General features: G+C 33.9%; 4 protein-coding genes across 6 annotated transcripts in view; all 4 read right to left on the reverse strand.

Moving 5' to 3' along the window:
* The window catches only part of LOC106778016 (protein LOW PSII ACCUMULATION 3, chloroplastic), a 9,833-nt gene extending 8,509 nt beyond the window's left edge, over positions 1-1,324 (reverse strand). For 2 of the 3 annotated variants that reach the window (XM_014665894.2, XM_014665895.2), the window contains exon 1: positions 1,234-1,323. The gene's annotated coding sequence lies outside the window, so the exon portion shown is untranslated. Of the gene's footprint in view, positions 1-1,233 lie in introns of all 3 variants that reach the window. The other variant, XM_022775989.1, reaches the window with a different exon arrangement.
* Positions 1,325-7,551: 6,227 nt separating this feature from the next.
* LOC106776909 (bifunctional pinoresinol-lariciresinol reductase 2) lies at positions 7,552-9,241 on the reverse strand. Its single transcript, XM_014664380.2, has 4 exons — positions 8,638-9,241; positions 8,249-8,489; positions 7,910-8,113; positions 7,552-7,803 (listed from the first exon to the last, which is right to left on the reverse strand). The coding sequence occupies exons 1-4, from the start codon at positions 8,965-8,967 to the stop codon at positions 7,640-7,642; spliced, it is 939 nt and encodes a 312-aa protein (XP_014519866.1). The 5' UTR covers positions 8,968-9,241; the 3' UTR covers positions 7,552-7,639.
* A 4,107-nt stretch (positions 9,242-13,348) lies between these two features.
* LOC106777485 lies at positions 13,349-14,484 on the reverse strand. The gene is made up of 5 exons (XM_022775705.1): positions 14,321-14,484; positions 14,163-14,244; positions 13,996-14,085; positions 13,761-13,883; positions 13,349-13,666 (listed from the first exon to the last, which is right to left on the reverse strand). Exons 1-5 carry the CDS (start codon positions 14,482-14,484, stop codon positions 13,496-13,498), a joined length of 630 nt encoding a protein of 209 aa, XP_022631426.1. The 3' UTR covers positions 13,349-13,495.
* LOC111240553 lies at positions 14,485-16,456 on the reverse strand. Its single transcript, XM_022775706.1, has 5 exons — positions 16,203-16,456; positions 15,573-15,678; positions 14,815-15,444; positions 14,601-14,729; positions 14,485-14,523 (listed from the first exon to the last, which is right to left on the reverse strand). Exons 1-5 carry the CDS (start codon positions 16,454-16,456, stop codon positions 14,485-14,487), a joined length of 1,158 nt encoding a protein of 385 aa, XP_022631427.1.
* Positions 16,457-21,584: the final 5,128 nt, after the last annotated feature.

Genomic DNA, 21,584 nt, shown 5'->3' on the forward strand with positions numbered 1-21,584 from the left:
AATTCCCTGGTTCAATGGAGGAGGGGTGCGACTTAGCAGAAAGGGAGGCTGCAGCTAGCCAATCCCTGGTTCAACGGCCCAAGCCCCTAATCAGAAAATTAGGGTTTTTTTACCCCCCAAATCCTCAGGACCGTTCTCATTAGAACAGAACACTCAAACCCATCCTCTGCTTTCTCTCCCGAGCAAAAGGGTGTCCCCTCCAACCAAACACCATTCCGGCAGCCACCGTCAACCACCTAGCACACGACCATCGTTTTCCTCACGTAGCTTCTTCGCCGCCCTCCGCCAACAAACACCGTCTCCTGCCATCGCGAATCTCGACCTGAACTGCTTCCATACCCAGAGTCGCAACGCCTACCTTCGACCATCGTATCAGTCCCTCTCCTCCATCAACGATGATGGCGACCTCACCTTTCCACCACCGAACGCCGCCGCCTAAACCCTTTGCTTCGTCACGGGTCGTGTTCGACTCAGGGACGACTTCTCCTCCCAGCCCAAGGTCGTTGCCGTCAACACCACCACTAATTGAAGCGGAGGTTACAGACCGAGATCGGATCACAGGAGCCCCAAATGTATTTCAAATTGTGAATATTGTTTGAGTGCAAATTGGGATTGTGTGGGTTTTCTGACCTTCTTGATTGAATCTCATTACTGATTTAAGGTAAAGGAAAACAATGGTTTGGGTAAACGAGGGAAGGGATGGTTTGAACCGATCGGGGAATGTTTTGAGCAGATGATTCAGAAAAAAAAACAAGTCAATTCGGGAAAGCAGTAATGCTATACCTTCTTTGCCAATTTCTGTGTATGCTGATGAATTGGGGTTGATGCAGGATCGGTTTGCAGGTTTGGGTCACACGATGAGAGCTCTGTTTGTTTTGTTTTTTTTTTTTTATTGTTGAAGATGGTGAAACCAATTTTGATTGTTGGAATCTGGGCTTTGGTAATTTTTGGACTTATTTGAGAGGGATTGTATAATGGCAGTAGGAATAGAATGTATCTGGGTGGCTGTTATGCAATTTTAGAGATTGATGATTCAGGAAGAAAGGNTGGGTGAACATGGTGAATGTATAATCTGAGTTATGTTAGGGTCAAGTGACCAATGGTTACCCAGCAAAAATGAACCAGAATATGATCATGACNTTCTTGAATATATAACAGGAAAATCGCAATGACATGCACTATCAAAAATTAGAAGATTATAAATCATACATCTATAACCAGCTAAAAATTTACCTTCGCCGTTAATTATTTACCTCCGATCAAGCCTTGTGTATACTGTTCTTTCCTTGCTGCTGTCTGTCCAATCCTTTTCTTCCTCCTTTTCTCCCCTTTCTCTCTCTTTTTTCCCCGTTTTTCTCCTCTCTGTTTTTTTTTACCAAAACCCTAAAACCCTCAACAACTTTTNCTTGCCAGCTCACTTCCTGCTCCCTCACACCCAACACACACATCACAAATTTTCTCACGTGTTTTTCTTCACACGTTTTTCTCTTTTCTTTTCTATTTTTTTTTCTTCTTTTCTTTTCTTTCTATTTTGCTTTTCTTTTCTTTTTTTTTCTTTTTTTTTTCTTTTCTTTTTTTTCTTTCTTTTTTTTTCAAAATAATAAAATTAAATGAAAACTAAAATTAAATCTAAATAATAATAAAATAAAATAAAACTAAATCAAATGGTAAAATAAAATAAAATATGCAAATAAAATAAAATAAAACAAAAGTAAAAACAAGTTCGATTATTTAAACGTCCGGACGAAATTGAGTGTTGACAGCAGCAGAGAGAGAAAAAGACTGCAGTGCCACGTAATGTGAACTTAACGCCGTTTCTACCAATTTAACAGAAGGGACCTAATAACACCAAAATTGGTAACCTAGGAACCAAATTACATCATTTTTAAAAGCGGGTACAAAACAAAAATTTAGCCTCCAACTTGGGGACTAAAAAGGTATTTAAACCGTTAAATTTATATGACCCTCAGTAGTGCAAGATGTCCATAAATTAAAAATTAAGCAAATCTTACTCATAATGTTATTATGCAACTTTTCTTTCAACTTGCTTTCTTCTCTCACAAATATTTTCGATATATCCTTCTTAATAGTACTTACAGAAAAAAAGTTGAAACAAGATTCAAATAATTTATCCAAATTAAGTTTTGGGTACTTTAACAAATTTGAATAATAAACAATGTTAGATAATTAAATTAACACATAATTCACAAAACATTTGGTTATTTTTTTTTCAATTTTCTTTGCATGTCTACCATCATTTAATCCACATCTTCAAATTTGTTTTTGGTACAATTTTCAATGCTTTAAATGAGAAGTCTCATATTTTATAGCAGCAATTATATATCTTTTGTTAGAGTTATTACACTTTGTCCTCTCTTTTCCTTCTTCATTATTGTTATAAGAAAAGAAATGATGAAAATTAAGGGAAGAGTACAATTGATATATATAACTGTTTAAAGCAATATAAAAATGAAATATAAGTATAAAAACAGAATATAAATATATGAACACAAATGCCCAGATATGAATGGAAAATAAATTAAATCCAATATCCCCCTCAAACTGCAGCATATATATCCTTAATGCTCAACTTGGACAACAAAGATGGAAATTGTGCTGGATGCAAAGCTTTAGTACGAATGTCTGCAAGTTGTGATGAGGTAGAAATAGGCAGGAGCTTAATTACACCAGCTTGAACTTTATCCCTTATGAGATGACAATCAATTTCAATGTGTTTTGTCCTCTCATGCATGGCTGGATTTTGTGCAATTTGTATAGCAGATTGATTGTCACAAAACAGAGGAACTAGTTGTGGTAGAGGTTGTTTCAAATCATGGAGTAAATACAAAAGCCATTGAATTTCACATGTTGTGGAAGCTAAGGCTCTATATTCTGCTTCAGTTGATGATCTAGATGTAGTACCTTGCTTCTTGGATTTCCAGCTGATTAAGGATGCACAATAGAACACATTAAAACCAGTCACAGACCTTCTAGTATCAGGGCAAGCAACCCAATCATAATCACTAAAAGCCTTGAGAGAATGTTCTGTGTTGGAGGGAAAGAATAATCCTTGTCCTGGATTGTTCTTGATATATCTCAGAATCCTTATTGTTGTTGCATAGTGATCTTCCAAAGGATTGGAAAGAAATTGACTAAGAATACTAACAGCAAAACGTATATCTAGTATTGTGTTGGTTAGATATAATAACCTGCCAAGAAGACTTCCATAGGCTTGCACATCTGAATAGGGTTTTCCTTTTGTCTTGGAGAATTTTGCGCCTGGTTGTATGGGAGTAGGAACAGGTTGACATCCCAACAATCCTACATCTTCTAGTAACTCTAGAGCATACTTCCTTTGTGATAAATTAATGCCCTGTTGAGATCTTGCAATTTCTAAGCCCAGAAAATACTTGAGTTGGCCAAGGTCTTTAATTTTCAACTTTGCATTCAATAGAACCTTCACAGTTTGGATTTCCTTGATGTCATCACCTGCCAAAACTATATCATTTACATAAACAAGTAAGATGNTGATATGAGCAGAATCACTTTTGACAAAAAGTGAATAATCTGATTTTGATTGTATGTAGCCCAAAGAAAGTAAAGTAGTTGTCAACTTGTAACTCCATTGTCGAGAGGCCTGCTTGAGTCTGTATAAAGACTTCAACAACTTGCAAACTTGCCTTGTTTTTTCTGTTTTGTAGCCAAGAGGAAGAGACATGTATACCTCTCCATCTAGATCCCCATGTAGAAAAGCATTATTTACATCTAGTTGATGTAAATACCAATGTTTGGAAGCTGCTAAAGCCATAACCAATCTTACTGTTGTGAGTTTGACAACAGGTGAAAAAGTCTCAAAGTAATCTAAGCCTTNCTGTTGTGTGTAGCCTTTGGCTACTAATCTTGCCTTGTATCGTTCAGTACTCCCATCAACATGCCTCTTTATTTTGTATACCCATTTACATCCGATAGGTTGCTTTCCATAAGGTAGATCAGTTAAAACCCAAGTTTTGGTATTTTCTAAAGCTGCAATTTCTTGATCCATGGCATTTCTCCAACAATCATGTTTGATGGCTTGGTTATAGGTTTTAGGTTCACTAACTTGGGAAAGATTAAAGACATATGATTTATGAAGAGATGATAATGCATTATATGAGAGATATGAAGAGATAGGATATAAGGTACCTGTGGATGACTGAGTGACAGAAGAAGTAGATAACATGTTGCAATGGTAATCTTGCAGATAAGATGGTTTATGTTTTGGCCTGGTTGATTTCCTTTGTGGAGTAGCAGTGGCAGGTTCAATAGAAACAAGTTGAGAAGAAGAAATAACAGGGTCTGGAATTTGAATTGATGGAGAGGAAATGATTTTGGTGACAAAATCCAAGGAATTTGAATTTTGTGTATCAATAGGTGAGTTCTTGTCACTAGTAAGAGAATGAAATAAGTTTTCATAAAATACTACATTCCTTGATATAAAAATTTCCCTTGAGTTCAAATCTAACAAAAGGTAGCCTTTCACTCCTTTTTTAAAACCAAGTAAAATACATTTTCTTGCACGAGGCTGAAATTTTGTTCTATGAGCTTGAAGAGTTGAAGCATAGCAAAGTGAGCCAAAAACTCGTAAGTAAGTAATGTCCGGTTTAACATTTTGTAACAGTTGAGATGGAGAAAAATATGCCAAAACTTTGGAAGGTAAAATATTAATGAGTTGCGCAGCTTAACGAACAACAAAAGACCAGAAAATTATGGGCAAATGGGATTGAAACATTAAAGATCTAGCAACATTGAGAATGTGTTGATGTTTTCTCTCAATAACTCCATTTTGTTGAGGTGTTTCAACACAAGATAATTGATGTTATATCCCTTTTTGTCTATAAAAATTTGTCATTGCAAACTCATTACCATTTATCTGATCTACCAACTTTTACATCAATGCCAAATTGAGTTTTGATATAAGAAACAAAGCCAATAAGTTGTGATCTTGTATCAGACTTACTTGCCATCAATTTAATCCATGTGAATCTTGACATATCATCCACTATAGTTAAGAAATATTGAAACCATCAACAGAAGAAGTGCAATATGGCCCTCAAATATCAACATGAATTAAATCAAAAGGAGCTTTTGAAACAGTAGTACTTAATTGAAAAGGCAATTTTCTTTGCTTAGAATAGTGACAAGTATCACAATGAGCGTATTTTGTATAAGGTAAAGTGGCATACATGGTGCGCAATTTGGTATAACAAGAAGAAGAAGAATGTCCTAGTCTAGATTGCCAAATATCTATAGAGTTAGGTCTTATTGTAGAACAAGCAATAGAATTCTCAGGAGAAATAGCAGTTGGTGAAGAAGGGGTGTGGATGCAGGAACTATCATGACATACAAGTCATCTCTTTCTTCAGCTTTCCCGATCGTTTGTAGGGTTGACTTGTCCTGTATTTCACATGAAAATTCAAAAATGATAACTTTACAAGATAGAGATTTAGTTAACTTTGTGACCGAAATAAGATTGATTGAAAAATTAGGAACAAACTAGACATTATGTAAGGTAAGGTGTGGGCCAAGAGAAACTATGCCAGAAAAATGAGCAAATGAAGAGTTCTTGTTGAGTAGAGAAATTGCAATTGGTGAGATTCTATGATAAGAAATAAAATGAGACAAAGAACTGGATATATGATCAGTAGCACCTGTGTCTAGAATCCATTGGGAAGAGATATTACCTTGATCCTGAGAAGAAGTGGAAACATTATGAGAACTCACTAGACCGGTAGAATGTGGGATTAGATTGAGGAAGAAGTGCCAATAGACCATGAATTTGCTCTTGAGAAAGTCCCAAAGTTGAAGAATGTGACTGTGCTTGAGAATTATTAGAAGAAGAAATAACCGCAAAAGCCATTGAATTTCACAATCTCAAATTGAACAAAAATTTCACAACCCGAATCTCCAGAAACTCCTCCAGATTCCTCAAAAATCAATCCAGGATTACGAGTGATTAAAGCACCCAATTGTTTCTCATTGAAAACCCTAGAAAACAAAGTCAAAACATAAAAACATATGTGAGGGTAATAGAGAGAGTAGCCATAAAAGGAGAAGAAATTATAGAAAAGCCAAGAACGAGAAGTAGAAGATGAAGAAAAGAATTGGTTGCGGAAGAACGTGATCAAGAATTAATAATTTTCTTCTGATAACATGTTATGAAAAAATAAAGGATAAAAATTATGTATCTTATTTGATAATAAGAAGAGACTACAATTGATTGATATATATATATATATATATATATATATATATATATATATATATATATATATATTTAAAGCATTATAAAAATAAAATATAAGTATAAAAACATAATATAGAAACATAAATACACATATGAATAGAAAATAAATTAAATCCACTAACTATTTTTATGATGCTCCTATTACACACAATCAAAACTGAAACATTGAAACTAAACTATAATGCAAATGGAAAGTAAAACTAAACGGAATTGAATGAACATAAAGTTGAAACTAAAACGCAGAGTTGAAACCATATAAAGAAGTAAATTGCAAAAGTGGAAATTAGAGGAAATACCAGAAAACCAAAACACCAAGAAATTTGAATTGAATTCTTAATTAAGTGACAGAAGGTCCAAATCCTGGTTGGCTATATCATTTTGGATACAGAAAAAAACATGCAAGGAGGGGAACATGGCCTCAAGGTCTTTGGTAATATTCATTACCTCATACAGTGAAAACAATAAAGCTAAATCAAATGTAATAAATGCACTCAACATTTCCTCTTTTACCATCCTAATTAGAATTGATAACACTGCAATCAGAATTGCAGCCAATAAAAGGAGATTTTTTAAAAAAATATTAATTTTTATGCAAAAAGAAAAAAATTGTAAAATATACTTTTGTTTTGAACTTAAAAAAAAAAAAAAAAACTATGTATCTTGTACTTGTAATGAGAAACTAAAAAAAAGTAATTAAATAGAGATTAACTAAGACAATTAGTTTTTTTAATGTGTAATATTAAGTGACAACTCACTTTATTGGGTTATGATGTTATCAAGGATTAAATTAGAAAATATGTTTTTAAGTTGATTGGAGTCATGTGGATATTTTTGAAACTAGTCTCTTCTTCTTGTCTTTTATTTATTTTTCTGTAAACAAAACTATATTATCATTTTATGAGTTTGATACATATAATCAATGCATTAAATGTCAAAATAAATTAAAGCGTTGGCGCCATCAAGTATGATAATCCACTACATAAAGTTATATTAATTTAACTAAAATTTAAATTCGAAGCATACAACTGAAAAAATTCATTGCTCATTATAACTTAAAAAACAATTATTTTTATGATACAAGGTATCTACAAAAATGTATGTTAGTATTGAATTTTTTTTATTTTACAAGAGAAGACAGAGTTCTGATGCTTTTTTTAAGATATGTTGTTGATTAATACATGGTTTTGGAGTGAAATTGAGTATCAACTCTTAAGATATCTTAAATTCTAAATTTTTAAATAAAAGAATATAACTGATATAAAATTCCGTGCAAGTAAAACAGTAATTATATGATCACAAATTGCTCTGTTGCACAAACAGTTTTTGTTTTCTTTATTCCAATTCAAACACAAGCTTCTATACATAGCGTTTCATGTAGTCTTCAACAGTAGTGTACTTTATTTCAGGATACAATTCACAAGCTTCAACCCCTTCTTCTCCAATCTCAAAATTTGTGAGACAGCCTTCAAAGCAAACATGGTAGTAATGTCCAATTCCTACTTGCTGTTCATAAGGTTGTCCTGTTTTAAGAAAATAAAATCATATGAATGTCACAGATGAGTTAGTAATAGATGTATGACTTAGCATTCTTCAGATACTATTGCAGATCAATGATATTGATCTCACCTTCCATGGAACTCAAAAGCTGTTCTGCAGAAATTGAAGATTTCTGCAACTCTTTCCCAATCAGTTTCTCCCAAATTTGAACAACTTCTCTCTGGGACAGTATGTTTTCTGGTGGCCTGATGTAAACTGTTTTGTTCAGAGTTCTGGGGTCATCTATGCTTTTGATAGTATACATGGCTATATCATATTCTTCCACATAGATAGCTGCCAAATTCAATGTACACATAGTTCATACAAAACATGCACATGAATTGTTTGGAACAATTTCAAGAGCTCAGAAGAGTCACAAAACATTTGGACAGAAAGATAAACTTGGAAAGTGCATAGTCAGTGATTTACCCTTTACGTTTCCATCTCCAAATAACACCACAGAATCCCTTGGGGGCATTATAAAGCCAGGCTGACACAACCCACCAAGAAAGTAACCAGCAAAACAATTAGCAGAAATATAGGTGAATGGTATTCCAGCCTCTTCAATAGCTTTTCTCACAACCATTTTGTCGTCAAATGTTACTCTTCCAGGCTCCAATGCATGTCCCATTCTAGCAGGATCGGTCCCAAACTCTGAAGGCAAAAATCTCTGCATGGTACAAAACATTAATTCTAAATAGTCACAAGCTAAATTGTCCAAAACAGATCTATAGTGAATGATAATGTAACTAATACCATTTGATTACAAGAATTATAGATGATATGACGAGACTTTACTACATGCAGTTTAATATTACCTTGACATTTCCAGCTTCTTTTATTGCATCAACAAGTTTAAGTTGGAGGAGGATTTGGTGGCTGCGGATATGAACACCAGATATGGCACAAATGACAACATCAACCAGTTTCACGGCATTCACCAGGCTCTGATGATCATTAAAGGAACCTGACACTAGTCTTGCTCCTTGTTCCTTGAACGACAAGAGAAGCTGAACTTTCTCAATGTCAACACCAATCTCTGGCCTGTGAAGGACAAATGTTTGGTGTCCTTGAGCTAAACTTGCCTTCACCAACCTTTTCCCTATGTAGCCAGTTCCCCCAACAATAAGAACTTTGCTCTTTTCCATCTCTCTCTTCCCTTTCTTGTTAGAGTATTGCTGTAAGGTGGAGATGTATGATAATATATTCTACCTGCTATAGCTTAAACATAATAATATATTGTGGCTTCTCTTTTGGTATTGAATTTTACATAGCTTGAAGGCTTAAAATGCTGTGTTTAGCGAAGCTTGGGAGAAATACAAACGAAGCGTTTGCTTTTGCTTAGAGGAAAAGTTGTTTGAACATTTCAACCTCTGTAATAGCACTAGAAATGGCTTTTCTCAACATAAATTCCGTTTTGGATGGAATATGTACAAGTATAAATAAATAGAAGGACTTTTTTAATATATATTCAAATTTAGATTTTGTTTTTAAAATGTTGATTTTTGTCCCCACCCCTGGGGAATTATTGGTCTCAATTTAATATCATGAATCCTATTTACTCACCTATGGTAAAGGTAGATATAATGTGCCTGAGTGAAGTAACATCAAAGTAGGTGAGATTACACATTTTCGTACATAAGTGAATAAAGATTTTCTACATTGCAATAAATTCCTCATCTTCCAATCCTTTATTATCAGAAGAGTCTAGAATTGAATAATATATATAAGGAAGAAGACTTGGATTAGATGTAGTGTCTAAATTAAACTCATATTTCATTATTGTATCTCCAAGTAAATCACTTCAATGATTCATCGATAATATTACAATCTATAATTCATCTAGTATAATAAGATGAATGTAAGTATGAATCTAAGTAAAAAAAAAAAAGAAGAGATAAGAAAAAAGCTTTTAAATGATTTGATTGATATGAATCATAAAAAATCGTATTCTTAGAATCTCTTTATCGGTCATCAACTTCTTTGTTATCTTCTCCGACATATCATCAGTCACAATGTACCTGAGCTTAAGATGAGACATCAGCACCTTGGCATTATGGGCCAAGCCAACAACGGAACCCCACGTCCAAAATCCTTCACCGACGAGTTCCATCCACAATGAGACAAAAACCCACCAGTTGAAGAATAACTGTGGTGTCCAGTCCACCCACGTATTATCATACCCACCCGAATGAATGCTTCTTCACATCATCATCGAGTTCTTCCGAGGTGCGACCCACCTCCGTACCAAATGACACACACAGAACCGATCCACGTGCCTTTGAATCTAACACTAGATCACTTCTTCTTCGGTGACGCTGAACCGGCGGTTCGGCCAGACGTCACGGTCTAAGAGAGTTGAAGCGGTCCAGTTCCAATACTGGTAAAAGTGGTCCAACGCCCCAGACCGGTTTTTCAATAGGATCCCATTATTTTAACACAACTTTTTTAACATATTTTTGACACACACGTGTCAAGCTGACATTGGTTGTTTTTTTTTTTTAAATCTGAGAATGAAAATGAGTAGCATTTGGAAAATTTGGCATTCCAAATATACCCTTTCCCTGTTAAACTCTGTTTTGTCTTTCATTTCACAATCTCTCTCATTTCACAATCTCTCTCGTTTCGTCCTCTGTCTCATTTCGTTGTTTTCTGCGTTGTGGTTACTCCCTTGAGTGACATTTGATTTTTCGTTGTCCGTTGTCGGCGTTTGGTGGAAATGGAAAGTCCGGAACAGCAACTTCGTTGTAGAAAGGTAAATGCGTTGTTGGGTTTTGGGTTTTTTGTTAGGGTAGTTGTGTTTTTGTTTTGTTCGAGTTTTGGGTATTTGTTTTGGGTTTTTGGGTTTTTGGTTTGCGTTGTTAGGTTTTGGGTTTTTGATTTGTGGTCTTCCACTGTGGATGTTGTAGTGAGGGTTTAGTGTTTATTTGTTTTGGGTTTTTGATTTGTGTTCGTCGTTGTTGATGTTGTGTTAATGGTAGTGTGTTTTTGTGTTTTGTGTAATTGTTTAGGGGTGTTGTGTTGTTTGTTTTATGTTTCTTTGTGGGTTTTTTGACCCCATTTAGTTTTGTTTGTAATATGGTTATGCGATTACATTTGATTTCAACACCAATGCTTGGAAGTGGGCCCAAATGTATATTGAACACCATGGTACGTTATGTGTTGAAATTAAATAAGTTTAGTAGGTGGTTTTTTTATATATATAATTGGTTATTGACATTATTATGAGTCTTGTAGGACTTGTTGCTGATGGAAAAATGGAGAACGTCAACTCACTCAAAGAGGCTAAAAAAATGCAGACCCTTTCATGTGTTGCTTGCTTAGTCAAGGAGTGCACTCCCAATGGCCTGGGAGACATGTTTTTTACTATTAAGGTATTATATTTCACAATGTGGTACTTTTGACCCAAAATAAAATTATGATTCATTGAATGTCACCAGGACCCATCCGCTGTCGTGAAGGCTTCATTGCACCATAAAGTTCTTCAGTATCCTCAATTTGGAGATAATATTAAAGTTGGCTCAGTCATGATACTAAATCTTGTAAACCAACTATTGCGTACTTCATTTACACTTTTAAAAAAACATAACCTTTATTGTGGTGCAATTATTTCATATGATATTTATATACTACTGAAATTTGGTTCCCTTGAATTAGGTTAATTCCTTCTNTGCAATTGGGACGAACAAGTACTTGAATATCGTTCACCGCAACATAGTCAAGGTTTTTGCACCANATATTTGTCCTCCAACACTTGCCTTGGTGGAGGAAACGCCAAAACCTGTCATTCGACTTCCGATGTGGGCAGAAAACAATGTCGATGTGGCAGCCATCCTCCGAAAATTTGTTCCACCAACTGACGAAGCATCATCATCATCATCCAAACAACCAGAAGTTTAAGGATTAGTGTTCAAACTTTTGTTATGCATTAGTGNTATGTGTAGGTGACAATGTTATTGTCTTTAATGGATTACTGTTGTTCAATGTTATCTTTTGTAATGCATTTGTGTTACAAAAGACAATGTTATTATCTTTTGTGATTGACTAATGTTATGTCATGAATGTAATATTTTGGTTGATGTTATGTTGGAAGTTATATTATTGTATTGGAATCCCTTGGTTTTATTCTGTCACTTAAGAAGCCAATGTGATTGATTGATCCAATAGGAAACATTATCACCCAAATAACATATAAGATAACTCTGACACTTAATCATTGTTTGGAGCAAAAACCAAGTGGTTTTGGACTTAAAAACTCAAATTTCACCCAATGGTCCCTCAGGTGTAAGTTGGTGGTTCCTACAGTGCACAAGGACGTGCAAATGTTCAATCTCATTCGGGTAATCGTTTACAAGGTACTGTAAACGATTACCATGCTGCTTTATACAGGTCAAGCTTCACCAACTCAAAGTTAGGTGATGTTTGATGCTTGGGTGCTCCCCCAATCAATCATTGGGTGGCATACAAATCACCTTCATGATAAGTGTCACACATAATCATTGTTTGCAGCAAAAACCAAGTGGTTTTGGACTTAAAAACTCAAATTTGACCCAGTGGTCCCTCAGGTGTAAGTTGGTGGTTCCTACAGTGCACAAGGACGTGCAAATGTTCAATCTCATTCGGGTAATCGTTTACAAGGCACTGTAAACGATTACCATGCTGCTTTAAACAGCTAAAGCTTCACCAACTCAAAGTTAGGTGTTGTTTGAAGCATGGGTGTTCCCCAATCCATCAGTGGGTGCCAGACAAATCACCTACATGGTAAGTGTCACACGTAATCAATGTTTGGAGTTAAAACCAAGTGCTTTTGGGCTTAAAAACAGAAAATTGACCCAGTGATCCCTCAGGTGTAAGTTGGTGGTTCCTACAGTGCACAAGGACGTGCAAATGTGCAACCTCATTCTGGTAATCGTTTACAAGGCCCTGAAAACGATTACCATGCTATTTTATACACCTAAAGCTTCACCTACTCAAAATTAAACTTGTTTTATAATTTGCACATAAATAAAGGTGGACATCAATCATGAATGAACAATCATGTATACATTGTGACATAACAACCTTGAAATCAATAATATTATTACAATAATAATTTNCACAATGTATTCATATACATTTGTGTATCTTACAAACTATACAAAAACAAACTGCGCTATATTTTTACAAAACAACAAATGTCCTACAACAATCCGTACACATCCAGCGCATCTAGTATTCTTATGTTGTCGTTATCCAAGATCCAATCACGTACATATTGCTTTCTTATTGAAAGCAATTCCTCCTGAAAGAAAATTATTCAACTAGTCAATTCAAACCAAATCATCAAAAATTAATGAAAATGTTATCTACTCCTTACATTAGAGTATTTTGGCATGCTTTTCCCATTGAATTTATCTGAACCATCCCAAATTTGCATTGCTTGTAACATTATAACTCTACAGTCATGCCTGAAACAAATAAATAAATATTCAACGACCAATTATGAAAACTTTATTACTTACAATAACATATCTTTGAAGTTAAGGCTTACAAGTTTGGTTGGGATGGGATGTTTGCTTGTACAACAGACAGAGGTCCAATACTGCCTTCCGGTCTGTTGTACAACATGCAAAAAAATCGAGCAAGGTTTTAACCCTACAATGTACAAATAACAGTAACACGTTAACAATACATTATTTAAACAAAGTCAATAACATTATTAAATTTGATGACACATACCACATGAATGTCTATCCTTTTCCGGTCTCTTACACCCTTCACCAAAGAGTCCAGAACATATATCTCTAATGTTCTTAGTTTGACTACATAGCACCACCAATGATAGTCATGGNAAAATGGAAGAAACAACTACAAATAAAGAAACAAAGGGAAACTGAAAACATCATGACCTGCTACATGTGAAATACAACCACATACACAACGGAAATCAAACCTGACTCACAAAGTCAGCTGTTGCAATGTCTTGAAGGCCAAAGTATTCGGCACGCAAACAGCTGTTGTAATTGTGAAGACTGAAAACACGTTGATTTTTATCCTTTTTCAAATAATAATTGATTATAAGGTCCTACAAATAGGTTCAAATAGGTTCAAATACAACCATCATTAATGCCTAACGACTAACACTTTATTTGTAAAATGAACAACACCATGAAAAATTTCTATAAACAACAACTTACCGCATATAATGAACTGAAAAGGATCCTCTTCACAATCCCNGTCCTCCTTTTCTCGTAGTGCATAAATATGGTCGTTGCAAATAGAACCAACTACACATACACAATTCATCAATGATTTCAAATGAATACAGCACAATATAAATCAACTAATCACAAAAAACACTTACCATGTTATCAATGTATTTGTAAGGAGCTAAGGTATTAATAGATGTTGTGCTCAGTGTCTGCCCAATTATCTCACAGACGATCCTTAATATAAAAATGTACTTATTAAATGTAAGTTATGCCCATAAAAGTATATAAAACCAAAATAAACNTTACTAACCTATATGCTTTAGTATTTTTCTTCAATCTCTCATCCAAATTTGCTTCAAACGTGCCGTCATCCGAGGTATCGTCATCTAACTCGTCAAGTCTGGCTCGTTTCGGTTGTGTTCCTAAATATGTTCCTCCATCAAACATATCAAAAGTCGCAATAATTTCAGGCATTTAACGATCACGCATCTGAATATACCACTCCAAGTTTACCTATTACACATTTATTTGTACATTAAAACCAGCAACAATTTAAATAAAACATAAATGGATATGCATCAAATACTTACATCTACAGTCCTAAACAATTCTTCCATTTTTTCATATAATCTTGTCTTATAGGGGAACCAACGCAACATGCGAGGAAACCTCCTATGACTTGGATTACCATCCAAAGAAAGCCTCTCTATAGCCCAAGCCTACAATAACAAAATAACTTACAGTCAACCATATTTTACATTACAATACAAAGGTATTTAAAGAACTACAAAGCAACCATGTTACCTGCAAAACAACCACATTCCCACTAAGACTGAGTGCGNTGGCGATACCTCCAGACATTATCTTTTTCATACATTTATTCAAGTTATCTACAAGGTGTTTATGAACACCGGTCGCCCAATCATATAAACACAAACTATCTAGGTNGTCTAACACTTTTGAAGGCATGTTAGCAACAACCTTAGACTTCCTAGGAAAGAAAAAAACAACCAAACAAACAAATATATACANCCTACACACAACATCAACCTCAATGTTGTCGTCCAAAACAATCACATTAAACTTCTCAACCAAATCCAATAAAGTTGTGCTCTTTGAATTAAACATTTCTCCAACCAAACCAACTATACATTCATCAAATGGAACTTCTAAGCCACCTATGTCTAAACCGGTCGTCATGAAAACATCCAAAACACTAAATGGTACCAATTGATGACTCACCCTAAAGCTAACATCATGCCCAGCCCANCGACATACCATGACCTTCAATAATTCACAGTTAATCTCCAGAGCCTTANGAAGCCGCAAACACCAACGAAATGGTGTCATTGAAATTCGTTCTACATGCANTTCTCTNAGTAACCCATTCATAGCAACAATTATTGATGAATCAACAGAGACTCGAACACGCCACTACACAACATTATCAACAAAAAATTTATTACTTACCAAAAAAAGATAAATTATATATAAATGCGATATAGAGTGAATTAGGGTTCATACAAACATATGAATAGTAACCAAAAAAATTTATTACTTACCTTTGGGTTCGGAGAGGCCATTGCAACTGCCCAAATTTCAGAAAAACACATCAATGGTTTATTAGGGTTCATAAAAACNCCTTTGGGTTCGGAGAGGCCATTGCAACTGCCCAAATTTCAGAAAAACACATCAATGGTTTATTAGGGTTCATAAAAACACAAAAACGCACAAAACGACACACAAAAACCCTCCCCAACCCAAACCCAAAACACAAAAACCCTCCCTAATCCAAACAATGGGATATACTGCAAAAAACAAAACACACCCAAAACCAAAACGCAAAACGCGAAACGACATATACTGCTTACCAACAGAGAATGGATGAATACAAATCGAGAGGAATGAAGACGCGCAACTTTGGTTTCGAATGGGTGCGAGAGGAATCAAGAGAGGAACCCAATGGCAGAGACAATGGCAGAGACAATGGGATAGACGCGAGACTTTGGTTTCGAAAAGTGAAGAAGATGAAAATGTTAAACCACCAATTCCAAATTTGATACAAACATTCTTCCAAAAATACCCTTCTACAAGTCTTTAAAAGCGTTTTATTTAAAATGTCTTGGCATGCAATAGAATTTTGACACGTGGAGGTGTGTCAAAATTGTGTCAAGGAAGAGTGTCAAACAAACATTTTCCTTTTCAATATGATTTTTATGTATTTAATAAATGGATGCTCCAGATCATCATCACACGTGTTGATGATCACGGCGCTGCTTTCACAAACGTCATCTAGCCACGATGGCGGTTCCCCCTCCTTAGGTGGTCCCTTCCCCGGTGGCGGAGGAAACCTGGTTTCTCCTCCGTAATGCAGTGATGCACCGATCAGCGGCGGAGGATGAGGATGTTGAGGTCGTCGTTTAAGGTCCGAATGCGTAATTGCCATGTTTTCGGGAAACCCGGGAAGTAAACGGGTCTCACCTGGTTCAAGATTTAAAGGTTGGGCTTTCCAGGTGGCGAGTTCATGTCAATGGATATTCGTAACTCATAACATCACAAAAAATAACTACAACAACACATATGTTTAAAATTATATATAACATATATTTATTGATTATTGCAGTAACATGTATCTATTATATACCTATCTTTATCTCATTTAGTCCAAAAATATTTTATATTCATTCTAACCATTTATAAATATGAATATAAGTATTTCTAAAACTATTTTTCAACGTACTATACGATGGATCGAAGTTAATGGTCATTTATAAATAATTAGCGGGTATATTAGTATGAATTAATGGGTGTCTTAAACTTTACAAATATACGATATTATTGGGTTTGGTTGTCTAAAAATATACTAAGTTAATAATGTGTTTAGCTGTCACAAACCCTATAAATATCCAATTGATGTTCATGTAAAATAACTTGGATCTATCTTAATAAAATAAAGACTTTTTTATGAAACATATTGAACGATCGAAAGAGAGCATAGCAAGGAAGGACAGATGACCCCCGGATAACTTCAATTGAAACATTTGACGTCTACCGTGGGGCCGAGCGACATCCCTATGATACCACGAGGAACCAGACGCGCGTTCAATCTCGACATTGCTACTTCATATCAATACCAGGTTTTACTTTGTTTTGTTTAACGCATATTTTTGTAAGTAAAAATATCCTGCACAGAAAGGTTCAATCCATTATCGCTTGGTCAGTTGGACCACTAAAGTTCAATTAAGTCAGGTTCTAATGACTTCTCAATATAAAAAAATATTAAATATTTTATTTAACGCATATTTTTGTGAATAAAATTATCCTGCACAAAAAGCTTCAATCCTATACCAACGTTCAATTTTGTCAGGTTCTAATAGTTTCTCATTATAAAAGTAAAAAATATTATATTTAACGTATATTTTCGTGAGTGAAAATATCTAGCACAGGAAGATTCAGTCCCTTCCCGCTCGGTCAATTAGATCACCTACGTTTAGCCTTGGCAGGTTGTAATGGCTCTTCATCATAAAAATAAATTACAAAGAATTTATTTTTTTTAACGCATATTTTTCATAAGTGAAAATTTCTTACAAAGGAAGAAGCTCCAAAGAAAACTTCGAGTGCCTTAGCTCAACATAGGAAAGAGTTTTAGAAAAAGAACTTTTATCACTTGCCGCTCGGTCTAGAGAAAAAGTTCTAGAAAAGGAACTTCTAGTGCCTCCGCTCAACATAGGAAAAAGTCCTAGAAAAAGAATTCCTATCGCTCGCCGCTCAGCCTAGAGAAAAAGTTTTAGAAAAAGAACTTTCAGTGTCTCCGCTTAACATAGGAAAAAGTTCTAGATAAAGAACTCATATCGCTCGCCGCTCGGCCTAGAGAAAAGTTCCAGAAAAAAAATTCTAGTGTCTCCGCTCAACATAGGAAAAAGTTCTAGAAAAAGAACTCCTATCACTCGTCACTCGGATTGGAGAAAAAGTTCTATAAAAAAAATTCTAGTGCCTCTGCTCAACATAGGAAAAAGTTCTAGAAAAGGAACTTTTATCGCTCTTCGCTCGGCTAAAGAAAAAGTTATAGAGAAAGAAATTCTAGTGCCTCCGCTCAACATAAGAAAAAGTTCTAGAAAAAGAACTCCTATCGCTTGCCGCTTGGCCTAGAGAAAAATTTATCAAAAAAGAACTTCTAATGCCTTTGCTCAACATAAGAAAAAGTTCTAGAAAAAGAACTTCTATCGCTCAACATAGGAAAAAGTTGTAGAAAAAGAACATGTATTGCTCGCTGCTCGACCTAGAGAAAAAGTTCTAGAAAAAGAACTTCTAGTGACTCCGCTCAACATAGGAAAAAGTTCTAGAAAAAGAACTCATATCGCTCACCGCTTGGCCTATAGAAAAAGTTCTAGAAGAAGAACTTTCAGTGTCTCTGCTCAACATAGGAAAAAGTTCTAGAAAATGAACTCATATCGGTCGCTACTCGACGTAGAAAAAAAGTTATGGGAAAAGAACTTCTAGTACCTCAGCTCAACACAGGAAAAAGTTCTAGAAATAAAAAATCCTATTTCTCACCACTTGGCCTAGAGAAAAAGTTCTAGAAAAGGATCTCCTATTGCTCGACGCTCGGCCTAAAGAAAAAATTCTAGAAAAAGAACTTCTAGTCCATCTGCTCAACATAGGAAAAAACTTAAGAAAAAGAACTCTTATCGTTTGCCGCTTGGTCTAGAGAAAAAGTTCCAAATAGAACTTCTAGTGCCTTCACTCAACATATAGTGTCTACTGTTCATCCTAGGAAAAAGTTCTAGAGAGAACTCCTAGCGTCTACCGCTAAACCTAGGAAAAAACTCCAAAGATAACTCTTAGAGTCCGTCGCTTGGTACAAAGAGGAATGAAGACTTAAAGCGCATCGAAAATAGACTCCCTAAATACAACGTGAAGAACATCTCTTAAGTTCATAATTATCCCTGCACAACTCTTTCAATAAAGAGCTTACTTGGACTTGGGGGACATATGTACTATATGAAATATACGGATCGGAATTAATGATCATTTATGAGCAGTTAACGGGTATATTAGCAGGTATTAATGTGTTAGATTGCCTTACACTTTACAAATATATGGTATATATGGTATTATTGGGTTTAATTGCCTAAAAATATACTATGTTAATAGTTAATCAATGTGTTTCACTGTCACAAACCATCTAAGTTGATTCGACAATTGAAAGAGAGCCTAACACAACAAGGAAAAAATTCAAACGAAACACAACGAAATAACCAAAATAATGAGATTTGAATGTCAAAAGTCAAGTTAATAATATGTGTTGCATAATAAGACATTCATTCTTAAACATAAGACGCATTTATACTAATTCACATATTGAAAAATGAAGTAATTTAATGACAGTGTTAAATTGCTTAATGTGTGGCGCCATGGAAGAAGAAAAATTAAATAGTTAAGGTTTGTAATATTATTTAATGTGGAGCAGAATAGAGATTAAAAGTTTTATGGGGTACGGAAAAAAAAGGTGGGATGCGAAGTAACTGAGCCTTTTGAAAAACGCTTTACACGCTGCGCGCATTCTTTGTGCACCCCATGCTTTCAATCTGCATCTCCTTCAAAGTGGTGAAATGCCTATTATATCTTTAATGAAAAATAAATAAAAACATTCATTTTCCTATCTTTAATCTCAAGTTCCTTTTCGCCTAAAATATTCTATCACTGTATGTTGGATAAACGGACTATTTTAACTTATTTTGAATAAATAAAAGAAATTTAAGTTATGTTTTTTTTTAAGTTTAATTAATATTTAAAAAACAAGTTTACTCACAGTGTAAACTCCTTCAAAGAAGTATATTATTTAAACCAAATTAAAAATAGTCCAATTAAAATTACATTATAATTCTTTTGTACCTGAGAAAAGCCTATTTGTGATATATTGACACCAACAATTTAAACTAAACCAATTTTTACTTATTATTAGATTAGGGTCACTGAAAAATCTTATTATTAGATTAATAATTGTATAATCTATGACGTATAAAATACAACTATCTTGAAGCAACCACTCCAACAACCTTTTCAATTTAATTGACATTAATAGTTTTTAAGTCAGTCATAAATCAATGGAATTGGTGAGTTGCTTAAATTTTCAAACAAAAAACCTATTTGTTGAATCTTAAGAACTTTTCACCATATCATGCTTCCAAAAAGTTTGCCTAAGATATGCAATTAATTCTTATTTTTAATATTATTAGTTATGTGAGATGTTTATTGTATTTCTTATATCAAAACATATATTTTTACTTGTCAATATGAAAGTAAATACTAATTATTGATGCAATAAGAATTTTAAAAGACAGTCATTTTTACAAAATGGATCATAATTTGACCTTCTATAAGTAACATTCTATCTCTAACAACATATAATCAAAATTTAGTTTTTAAGAAATTGAATCTTGAACTAAATTTTGATTTTTCTTTTCATTTAAAAAAAGTAAGAAAAATATTTTTAGTAGAAAAAAAAATATTTATAAAAAATACACACAATTAGAAATCTAATTCTGAACATAAATAACAATGAGTTTTATGTTTGTAAACAATGTATTATTTGGAAAAAGTAAATGGGAAAAAAGAAAAAAAAAATCTGAATCTTAAAGCCTTTGAATGGGCAATGCTTCATAAGATGGCAACACATGTTCTTCTCATGAAGAAAGTTTTGTGCATGTGATGCAATGGTTATTGGGTTTAAAAAATTAATTAAATAAATCAGAACAACAACCACCATCATCATCATCATCATAATAATAATAATAATAATAATAATAATAATAATAATAATAAGGGTTAAATATGTTTTTAGTTCCTTTGGGGCGAGTTTGGTTTTAGTTCCTCTTTCAAACTAAGGTATAATTTAGTCCTTCAACTTTAGAAAACTTTAGTTTAGTCATTTTTATCAAAAATTTTTAACTTTATTTGTTGTTTCAAATGCGTTTTTCAGTTAACATTGAAGCAAAAATGTGTCAAACAGTGTAAACAATCCAAATGCTATAATGAAACGTGCTTGAAACAACAAATAAAGTTAAAAAAATTTGATAAAAATGACTAAAACCAAAATTTTCTAAAATTAAAAGACTAAATTGTACCTTAATTTGAGAGAGAGACTAAAACCAAAATTGTCCTAAAATATAGGGACTATAAAGATATTTAACCCTAATAATAATAATAATAATAATAATAATAATAATAATATTTTTTCCTTTGAATTAAATATGTTTATGCTAAACACACTATATATGTTTTTAGTTTTAAATATATATTTTTATTCCCAAGTAAATATGTGATTTTATTTTGTTAATAATTTAAAAAATACAAAAGAAATCGTTAGATGAATTGTTAAGATGACAACACTCATTTGAAGAAAGTGGCTGAACTGCCTTTCCATATGCATAGTAGGTCAACAACCAACAACCCCATTTTTGATGTTCTTCCTTCTCTTCATTTTTCAAATACCACCAACTCAAAGTCCACAAATCTTAAATCTTAAATTTATAAGATGAAAGAACAAAATCACCAAACACAAACACAAATGT

This window comes from Vigna radiata, chromosome 11 (genome assembly GCF_000741045.1).
Source record: "Vigna radiata var. radiata cultivar VC1973A chromosome 11, Vradiata_ver6, whole genome shotgun sequence".
Lineage (NCBI taxonomy): Eukaryota > Viridiplantae > Streptophyta > Magnoliopsida > Fabales > Fabaceae > Vigna > Vigna radiata.

What these genes read in the sequence shown, in the direction of transcription:
- LOC106776909 (XM_014664380.2), bottom strand. Translation starts at nt 8,967, where the DNA reads ATGGAAAAGAGCAAAGTTCTTATTGTTGGGGGAACTGGCTACATAGGG. An exon ending in TGGAGATGGAAACGTAAAGG is followed by an intron (nt 8,114 to 8,248) that starts GTAAATCACTGA and finishes TGAATTTGGCAG; the next exon opens with CTATCTATGTGGAAGAATAT. An exon ending in GCTTTTGAGTTCCATGGAAG is followed by an intron (nt 7,804 to 7,909) that starts GTGAGATCAATA and finishes TTCTTAAAACAG; the next exon opens with GACAACCTTATGAACAGCAA.